This window comes from Epinephelus moara, chromosome 4 (assembly GCF_006386435.1).
Source record: "Epinephelus moara isolate mb chromosome 4, YSFRI_EMoa_1.0, whole genome shotgun sequence".
Taxonomy (NCBI): domain Eukaryota; kingdom Metazoa; phylum Chordata; class Actinopteri; order Perciformes; family Serranidae; genus Epinephelus; species Epinephelus moara.
Genome location: NC_065509.1, coordinates 19,336,807 through 19,347,623, shown reverse-complemented (window position 1 = coordinate 19,347,623; position 10,817 = coordinate 19,336,807). Strand labels below are relative to the sequence as shown.

At 38.4% G+C, this 10,817-nt stretch overlaps 2 protein-coding genes and 1 pseudogene across 2 annotated transcripts in view; all 3 read left to right on the top strand.

Annotated features, from left to right (window-relative positions):
- The first annotated feature begins 1,909 nt into the window (after positions 1-1,909).
- sowahab (sosondowah ankyrin repeat domain family member Ab) lies at positions 1,910-3,727 on the top strand. Its single transcript, XM_050042735.1, has one exon. The coding sequence runs from the start codon at positions 2,017-2,019 to the stop codon at positions 3,388-3,390; it is 1,374 nt and encodes a 457-aa protein (XP_049898692.1). The 5' UTR covers positions 1,910-2,016; the 3' UTR covers positions 3,391-3,727.
- A 2,344-nt stretch (positions 3,728-6,071) lies between these two features.
- LOC126389536 (uncharacterized) lies at positions 6,072-6,233 on the top strand (annotated as a pseudogene).
- A 57-nt stretch (positions 6,234-6,290) lies between these two features.
- The window catches only part of gdf9 (growth differentiation factor 9), an 11,064-nt gene continuing 6,537 nt past the window's right edge, over positions 6,291-10,817 (top strand). The window contains exons 1-2 of the mRNA XM_050042423.1: positions 6,291-6,329; positions 9,052-9,508. Coding sequence (XP_049898380.1) covers positions 6,291-6,329; positions 9,052-9,508 — 496 coding nt within the window. The remainder of the gene's footprint in view (positions 6,330-9,051; positions 9,509-10,817) is intronic.

The following is a 10,817-nucleotide window of genomic DNA, read 5'->3' as shown; positions in this document are numbered from 1 at the left end:
AACTGCATGTAGAGCCACTGTCAGTGTCCCAGGGTTTTCATACAATATACAAATATTTTAAAAAAAAGAAAGAAAAAAAAAAAAAAAAGAAGCCATTTCCCATTTTAAGTGGGTCCAAGTTCATTCAACAGTCACACACTTGGAGACCAGCTGTCTCCTAGCAACGCAGTCCCGATGACACAGGAACTCAGTTGCACAGTGTCGCTGTGTATAAAGTGGGATAGATATTGTTGGCTACTTTATAATATTACTCACATCAAATTGTACTTTATTGATTTTCTCCAATACATTTAAGAGAAATATGTGCTTCTTACCCAACTGCATGACCTGACAATTAATTTTGAAGATCAAGATTTTGCATGCAAAATTTGTAATTAACATGTAAAATGTACAGCTACCCACTATTGTGTAGAGCTTCTAAAATTATCTTCAACATCTAAACTGTAATGCATGAGTAATAAGGGACTGTTCGTTATTTATGATGGGGAGGGATGGTGCAAAAAGGAGCACTAGGGTGAGACTTAGGGGAGGGGCATACAAACTTGAATGGTTGCATTTTGTTTTATTTTAGTGCCAATTTTTTAAATTTTAAAATAAAAATTGCCAAAATTACACCATTTATCGTGGCCAGAAACTGTAAAAAACAGAAATTATCATTGGATTTTATATCCCACAAAAGCTTCTGTCAGAAAAAGAAAAAAAACATAACTATAAATCTGAGCTTTAAATAGTGACGTTTCATTAAAATCACTTTATTCTACATCTCATTTGAAATTTGGCTAAAAATAAATGGTTTGCATGAACTAACCAGTATGCACGACAAGAGTGAAAGATCAAGGCTTTTTCAACTCCAGAATTTTGTCTTCGATTTTTAACTTTTAAATATCAAAGTGTAGTTTTAAAAATGTAATAGCTAATTTATAGCGGAGGGAGGTATATGAATTTTCTGCCAGTCACTCAGGGAGGCTCAAGGAAAAAATATCTGTAGCTTATATATATACATATATAAAGAAGTTACACCCCAGCAACCTCCCTCCTCCAACAAGTAAAGAACAGTCCCTAAAATTTAATAATATAACAGAACCCTCTGTCGTGGGGCAATCTGCTGCCTGAGTATACTACTTTAGGTACTATACTTTGGGTATGTTTTTTGTGCTTACTTGTGCTTCTACAAATAGATTATGAATCCAGGACTGATGGTGTAATATATAAGTTTTACTTTTACCTATTTCTGCACCACTGCAGTATGGACAGACTACAAAAAGCGTAGCCTAAGTATTAAATACACTGAATTACATGGTTTTAACACTATTGTCAAGATGTTGTCAGGATACATTATATATCATTCATATGAAGGTATCATTACTGTGTTGTTATGTTTTAATAATAATCATTATTTGAATCATTATTTGAATGAATTAATCCATAAATTCTCATAGATTTTTTATCCATTCATTCACATTTATCATTATTTGGTCAAAAGTTTTTCTAAGCCTTGGGAAAGTGCTTCATAGGTCACAAGGGAGTCGACATTTAGGCTTACTGTTGTACGGTAGAAGAATATGCATTTTTAATGTGACATACTATTGATTAAACAACAAAATATATTACATATAGAAATAGCCAAGTGCTTGTAGAAAATCACAGAAAATTTTGTTGCTGTATTAAACAAAACTGGAGACACAATGAACATACAAAAATAGTTGTCCTAAATATAATTATTAACATCTGACTCATATGTCTCTCCATGTTTGTCTTTAGTTGTTTTAACAGCCTTGATATAGATACAGTAATTACAACCTTTGTTTTATTACTACTTTTTAAAGCATTTTACCGGGGCCTTTAACGGGGAGAGCCATGACTAATAAACGGGTGGATTTATTGGCGAGGCGCCGGAAGCTGCAGGTTGGTGGAGGACAACAGAGAGGGGAGCACGGACAGCAAGGAGATTATCCCTCGGGCTATTATCCAAGCGATCTCTTCCATCTTTTCACATTTTTACCCCTGTGGGACAAAATGGCTTTGACCCAGGAATGCATTTTGTCTTTTCTACTGGAGCACGGAGGCAAAGTGAAGAACTCGGAGCTGCTGAACAACTTCAGGAGCCAGATCAGCTGCAGTGATCCCGCGGAAAAGCAGCACAATAGGGACCTTTTCAAAAAGTTGGTCAACAGCGTCGCTGTGGTGAAGCAGATCGACGAGGTAAAGTTCGTGGTTGTGAAGAAGAGGTACCAGGACTTTGTCAATAAAGAGGTGGCGCATGATGCCTCGCAGAAAACACAGATGGATGACAGTGTCTCGAGCCAAAACACGAGCTTTTCGTACACATCTCCTCCCCGAGCCGAGCCAGCCAGGGTGATTTATTCTGACATCGAGAACAATAATGTGTGCGGCCCCACGAACATAAATGGGAATTATTATAGTGATGTTAAACGTGCGCCTGCGGGGAGCACGCAGGAAAGGAGACCGTTATCGAGAAGCATTAGTAGTGCGGATGCGACCACTGTTAAAGTCCTGAATATCTCGGGAGATCAAGCGAGCAGAGCGAGGAAATCTGGTGCTGTGTTCGCTGTCATAGCAGTCAAATCCCCTCAGAGAGACTCTGCGCCAGCAGCACAGCATGGGTCACATTCCCAACTACACCCGCATACAACTTCAGACAAACCAGTTAGGTTGATAACTAAAGTTTCCACACCATCAGTGCCAACTCTGGATCATACAGCTTGCAAGTTGGGTGCACCAAGTGACTCCCAGTGTAAAAACAGACAGACTGAGGACATGCAACCCCCAGGCTTCCCCCTGGTGAGGCCCCAGAACAAGAGAGATGATGCAAAGTATTCAGAGTCTGTGCCTTTGGAGCCACTAGCTCATGAGTGGTTGGTGAAGTGTGCAGCCGGACTGTGGGGACAGATCTATGGTTTGCTGCTGCAGGATACACGGTTGGCGCAGAAGAAGGACTTCATGTCAGGTTTCACAGCTCTGCACTGGGCTGCCAAGGACGGCAACAGTGAGATGATACACAAGCTTGTGGATATCTCAAGGAAAACAGGCACTCATGTGAACATCAACAGCAAAGCGCATGGAGGATACACACCCTTACACATCGCAGCCATGCACGGCCACACTGAAGTCATGGTTTTGCTTGTGCAAAGCTACGGAGCCAGTATAAACGAGAGAGATAATGACGGCAAGAAGGCCTTTCACTACCTCGGCAAAGGTGTGTCAGCTGAGGTCAGAGCACTTATGGGAGGACTGCAGCAGAGCAAGTGCAGGGAGAAGGCAGAGGATGGAGAAGACAGAGAGCACCAGAAAGGCTTCAACACAATTAGTAAACTGTTCCAGCCTCACATAGGGAAGAAACAAAAAACTAAGCTGGCTCATGACTGGTGACAACGACGTGGATCACAGGAGAAGCTGTGAGATGGACAATATTTAACAGATCTTAGTTTGTATATTATGTTAATATAAAACAGCGTAAACCATTGTCTATCCTTTAGTGTGTACTTGCATTGAATGTGTAGCCTCTCTTGTACAGTGTATCACTGTTAGATGTGCTATTTAAATATGGTATTGATAATTTAATCATCTTTTTTTCCATAGTTTAATCACATGTATTAACAATGAGTATGTTATTTTGAACCCATATAATTTATATTTCTTACTGATAACACAATCAGTGATATCCAAACATTTTTTTATTACCTAATATGTAATAAATCTGTAGACACTACCTCTTGATTCATGTCTTTTAAGTATGAGGAAATGTAAAAACAGACCACACCTGGGAAACAGTTGCTATCAACACTGGTGTGAAACGTCATTTGGTTGTTGGTGCAAAAGCTTGTTATTTTTGTGCTTGGCAGACCATGTTTTTATCAAAATTAAGTTCTTCAAAGTGCAGAGGAAACACTAGATATTGTTGCAGGTTTTGATCGTTTTGGAAAAGCTACCTCTCAGCTTCAGTATATGCAAACGGGATCTTTGTGGGGCCAGTTATGCAAAGCAGGCAACCAGACTGGGTGGTGGAATGTCTCCTTTACCATCTCTTTGTGAACTTGAGCCGCAATGGATGAGAAAGGCTTCCTTTTGTGGGACAACATGGGCGTCACTCTGTGGACTGCTGTGGCAAAAAAGACACAATTAGGACACATTAAGGCCATGCCCCTAATACCACACAGTAATCTGTTATTTCAGTATTGATTAGAAGGCAATCAGCAAAATACAAGTTTGACATGATTTCTCTTAACTGCAAAAAAGAAGCCAAATATTAAATTGTAGGGTGAGGTGTAATTCAAATTATAAAGAAATCATTTTAATGGTCAGGTTGGCATTAATGAATGAATTGCCTTGTTTTCTCAGATCAGACATGCTGCCTTTTACTGTGCAGTGCAAAACACTGTTTTCTATCCTTAACTGACCCGGAGAAAAACAATCCCGGATGACATGAAAAGAGTTGGAGCTTAGACAATGAAGCCATAAGCAAAACAGTGCCAGAACAATGTCCTTTGTCTTGTTATCTGGAAAAGAAGCTGCTTGCATAATGATCCTGAACAAGGACAGCTACACTCGCAGCAACTGTGCGACACACAGCAGTTGACTGCTTTATGTTTTAAATCCCACCCCATAACTTTTCTTTGCACGGCAGCTGAACGATCACAAAAAGGAAATCTGCAACAGAAAGGCTTCCTTTGTCTCTTATTTAATGGTTCTGGCAAAATTTTGCAAACATCAAAGACTGTCCAACAATACTATGATGTGGTCCAGGTATTATATAATTTCCTGTAAGTGCAACATTAAAAAGTACTTAATTTTTCCTTATACCCTTCATAACATGGAAGTGCTGGGTGGCAAAACAACATCCTTTTTCTTTTTTTAGAACCTTGCAGGCAGTGAGGAAAAAAAATGTACACGTGTCCTTTGGATGGTACAACAGGAAAACCATACCATCAACAAAATGGTCCATCCCCTCAAATCAATGTGCATTAAATCAACAGTTATGCTATCAAACGCTATCCTGACACCCACTGTACAAGGAGCTGTTTGCTGATAGCATGATAATGGAACTTTGGTGTGGTGTTTTAAAACAAGGGCAGCAAAGTAAGTACATTAAACACAAAAACTCCATCTGTGTCGAGTCAACAACATGAAGGCCATTAACAAGTACTGTATATCCACCACACAACATGAGCATAGCTTTAGCTGACGAGATTTAATTGTACTATCTTGTTTGACTTGTGCTGAAAGGCCCAACTCTCTTTGGTACTTCATTTTTAGTCACTACATCTACATTACAATATGTTTTTAGTTTGTTTTAGATTATTTTAACAGAGGTTGGTTGGACAATGTTTTGTCCCTTTACTTGCTCTTCCTATTTCAAGCCAGTAGAGGGCAGGACATGCTAATATTGTCAGTTATATTGGTCAATGAAGTAGTCGTGCAAAGAGGTTTCTTTTAAGTTTTTTTATATGATCAATGCTCCTTTTTCATTTGGTGAGAAGACATATGATGGGAATACTAACTGGTTTAAACTGATATGTGTTAAAAGACTGCAGTTCAAATATGATAATGTATATACATGTATGTGCACAAACCTCACATCAACAACAACCCACTAAAACTGTCTGATATCAGTGTCATGATGATATGAGAAATAATATTTTTCCAACATATAAAGTTGAATGAATGCACATAAAATCACATTAATCAAACTGACGTTCACTGCAACAAACACTCTGCATTAACATTAAATAAACCTCTTAAATAAAACGTTAAATTTTGGGTTTTATTTTAAGCATAATTTTCCAAAATCATTTATTTAGGCTTCAAAATTGTGTAAAATTATTTCATCCTTTGGCTAAGATCATGTCTCCCCCACGACATTCGCAATATTGATTCGCTTTTTCACTTTCAAATCCCGTCTGACAACACACTTTTCAAGCTGGCATATTTGGTTCAATTGAATGGAGCCACACATACGGTGACCTGCACTGATGATGACTTTATGATGATGATTTAATACCTAATATTCATAATTACAATTGTTGTTGAGTCATTTGATTAACTTTTATTGTATATTACAGAATTGTTTGATTTGTTGTATCTGTTCTTATCAGTGTAATATCTGATATGTCCTCTATACGTGGACAACATATTAAATGGATTTCTAACATTGGTCCAATCACTACACACATTGACCAAGTATTGCAGCACCACTTTTGGTTGGCGGCAGGAGCTCAGTCCATTGGGACTTGGCTGGATAGGTGCCAGCTCGCCTCCTAGGCATCGCCAAGATGCAAGAGAGCTCGGCACCGAATCCCCAGCTGCTCGGGGTGCCTGTCACTCTGTCATCTCTCCATTTAATGCGTGTGTAGGTTCTGTTTGTGCGTGTATGTGTGTTTCAGGCCTGTGTGTATATGACAACAAAGTGAAAAATTGAATTTCACCTTGGGATTTAATAAAGTACATCTTATCACAAAAAGATTACACTGGAAGTTGACCAACTATGTAAATGAGTTGTTACTGTGCCCTACTGCCAGCCAAGTTGAAAACTGCAACAGTGTGTGCTTTTTCCACACAGCTCAGTAATCAGTACATACTGTACAAACTGCCAAAGATAAGCAAACCCTCCAGTGTACAATAAGACTTAATCAAGCTAAAGAAGTTTATTTGTAACTTCCAGTACATTTGGCAATACAATTAGTTCTACAAACTGCTGCCTGGCAGAGTATTGGAAACTTGAACAACAGTACTCATAAAACCACAACGATGAGGACATGGTAATAGAAATATAATGAAAGCAAACTGTAATTTGCAGTCATTTTTATCTGTTGCCTATGAATATTGTCAAGCTAACAACACTCTGTTAGTGTTGAACACTTTACAGTATTACTGCCATGTAAGTGGAGCTTGAGCTTTTGGCTAAGTACCTGTGTACAACCGCAAAGTAATAATATAGTAGTGACCTGTACATCAGTAAATTTAGGTATTCTTGCCAAGCCAAAACAACAAGATGACAGATAACAGATGAGTTCCAAACATTAGCTATAAACTGTATTTGACATTTAAGTCTCCAAACATTGACACTTTGGGTGGATATTTTATGCGCTCTGCAAATTTTTAACTTCTCCTCCAGAGGCTCAGTTTTTCTGTTTCACTTTGAATGTAGATGTGAGTATTAGCAGGGGAGGGAGCACCGCTGGACTAAGTGGTAACTTCATCATCTGTCCCTTTTATATACTCCATGCAATACTCCACATCGCTTGTGTAATACTTACTTCCAGTTCACAATATCACAATCTAGCTGTGTGCATCCACTGCAGAAAATATAAAAGTATGACTGATAAGGGATTTAGTCCATGATACTTTGTGCCTGTTACAAGGCATATTTATGATGCAGTAGTATATCAAAACTCTGTTGTGCAGTTTATTTGTTTTAAGTCTAATTTATGCCCTCTAGTGGTCAACAGGTTTAAAGTAGCTACACTTTATTTCAGTGTTTTTCTGGAGCGAACATGACACATTCATGCAACTACTGATTTATATCACCAACTTCATATTTTGCCATTATTTAAGTATAGTATAGTATTGTATTTATTATAAGTTTTTCAATAGCAATGGATGTGCTTGCAGTTGTTGTTCACTTGACAAATGTTGAGTCACAAAAATTAAGACTTAAAATGATAGCTACCTGCTTTTGAGCCAATCTTGCACATACAGTGGAAGATCACTACCCTAGAACAGGGGTGTCCAAAAAATATCTGGGGGCCAGCTGCTTCTCGCATCATATGGGTTATTAAAAATAATATACCCACAAATGAGACAAATGCAACTGTGTCATCTTTCAGTGCAAAAGGATTCAACATTCCAGCGCTCTTGAAAGTGGTGGCCCTCAATGCTGACTCTCTGCTTTTTTGCTGTGGCCATGTCTGTTTATGAAATCGCATTAGTTTCGCCTTTATATTTCCAACGTGCATGTCTACAAACAGTGTGATAGTCCTATCATTGTGAGGTGAATGGAAAATATGCAAAATTATCTTGCTTTATTAACCAGCCGAGCCACATGTAGTATACTTTAAAGACAAGCAGTGGGCCATTTAAAATTGGTCCACTGGCCACAATTGTCTGCCCCAGAACAAATAATAGCCCATTAGTAATGCATATGTCTTTTCTCCCCACAACTGTATGTTAATACTGTACATTAACATATCTAGCTTCTGAGGGCTCAATAACTCAAAAAATATATCAAAATATATAATATATTTAATATATAGGCTAATGGCAATAACGTTTTCTATTCTATTCTAAAAGAAGCCCAATAATTTAGCTACACTAGTCATACAATATGTCAGTAACATTACAGTTCATAATACAGCGTTAGCATTCTTAGCATTAGCTTACTTTGTTAGCTAGCTAGTTAGCCACTCCCAACAAGTAACTCATCAATGTTACTGTTTTTTTTACAGCTTCAAAATGTGAATTAATATTTCTTAACGTTTTCTCCAAAATAACTAAGAATATTTCTTTCATACAAACGAACCTGGTTATATTTTTGTAGATATTACCTCCTCTAGTTGTTGTAAATTAACGTTGCTCTAAAAAAGCGGACATCTGACGTCTTCAAAATAAAAGCCCCAAATAAATCGCCATGACGGTCCTTATTTTTGCAAGCCATAGCCTTTACAGTTTATGGCCATAACAAAGTCTTGTAACAATCTAAGCTAGGAGAAAACGTGTTTTAACCTGACTTCCCTTTTTTTATGGGACTCTACTTTTTAAATCTTATTTTCTATCTTATTGTGAATATAACCGGAAATGACTACTTTATTTACTACTTTTATTACAGAATTAATTCAAGTTTTACATTAAAAATATTGTCCACGACCTAACAATGCTATCATTTAAAACAAGCCTCTTGTGGGTTTTTTTTTTTAAATTAAATAATTTATTAATTGACTGTGATACGATGACTGAACAAGTCCTAAGTTCTCTGGTCTTTTTCCTGATGAAGTAATATGAGTGAGTTGATTGCCCACACCTGCGTGTGTTGATCAGCGGCAGCACGTGCGTGGTCCTGTTTACCTCGAGCTCTCAACGGAGAGTCTCTCTAAGTTTTGTCTTGTTTCGTTGTTTATAATAGAAAAACAAATGCTGATGTCAGCCGTCCTTCGTTATTTCCGCACGGTTTTCCTACTGCTGCTGGTCACCTGCAGCTGCCCGCTTTTCAGATCCTCCCTGGCTGCCTCCAATGCGCTGCACAACCTGGGCGACTTCACCTACCCTTACAGCAGCATCTTCTCTCCGCTGCTCAAAGCCCTGTCAGAGCACGGAGGGTCGAGGTGGAGCCCAGGACTAAGGAAAAAGATGAAACCTGAGCACAAGTACATGAAATATCTGACGGAGGTGTATAAGAAGTCCTCCAGAGTGCAGAGGAGTGTGGACGGGAATAAAGTCTACAACACAGTCCGACTGATCAAGCCCCAGGATGAATGCCTTGCACTAAGTAATAAAGGTGAGCAAGTGAAACAGCCCATCTGACTGTGCATTGCCTCACACACAATGCAACACATAAAGCCTTCACAGTGCTGAGGCTAGATGGTAAATTAAGTGATTAAAACTGGAATTCCTCTTCAAATATACCATAATATGACACCCACTACATTTTATTAAAAAATGAAGATAAAGGGTAACTAGGTCACTTTTTTTAAAGCTGTAGTAGGATAAAACTGTATTACAAACTGATTTGGTGTCATAGACCTCCAAATTCATTGTGCTTTGATTTGTCATATAACTAACTGTTTATTTGTTTGGTGAATTGCATTTAAAATCAATTTTCCATCACCTTGACTTGCACAGAAAACCTGAGACTGGCTGTGATTATTCTAGTGTAGGTGTTCATGAGGGGCATACAATGAAGTTGCAATGTGTAGTCTGCTATTTTGTCTGTAGGACAGTTTACCTCAAAATCATACATCATACTTATTTTGTGGCTGACCTGACGTGCTATTTGTTAATGTAGACTGTTTTGGTGTGAGTTGTTGGAGATATCAGCTGTAGAGATGTCTGCCTTCTCTCAGATATAATGGATCTAGCTGGCACTCGGCTTGTGGTGCTCAAAGTGTCAAAAATACTTTTGAAACACTCAACAGCAATGTCTCTTTCCAGAAATCATGACCCACTTTCTCAAGATAATCCAAAGACCTTGTTGTGAGCAGTTTCATGTAGGAACTATTTTCTTTCTACTGAACTACACCCACCAACGGTATCACAGCACAGAAGGAAGCGTGCATCTACTCATGGACAAGAGGCTCCTGCTCATGACAGTGCGAGATGTAAACATATATGGGGTCCTCCTCGGCTGAGCTGTAACATTAGCTAGCTCAGTGGTGCTAGGTGAGCTAGCAGTAGATGCACACTTCCTTCTGTGGTCTGATGCAGTTGGCGGGAGTAGTAAGGTAGAAAATACTTCTTACATGAAACTGCTCACAACAAGGTCTGTGGATTATCTTTTTTTTTTTTTTTTTAAACTTTATTTTTTTCAGGATTTCAAGTACAGTAGAAAAAAGCAACAATAAAAGATAGAGAACAGAACATGAGGTCTTGGCAAATATAAGTACCTCAGAAACCGGTACAGGTACAGGTTATTGTAGAGAAATTTCACAGTTTAGTCCCACAACAAATAAAAAAATAGAATAATAAAAATTAAAAGAAAAAATCCCTAATCAATGTCGTTTTCCCGCAGGTAACAATCCCATTTTCTCCAATAGTTTTCCCCCTTATCTTTCTGTAGACGCAGGGTCAAAGTCATCTTTTCCATGGAG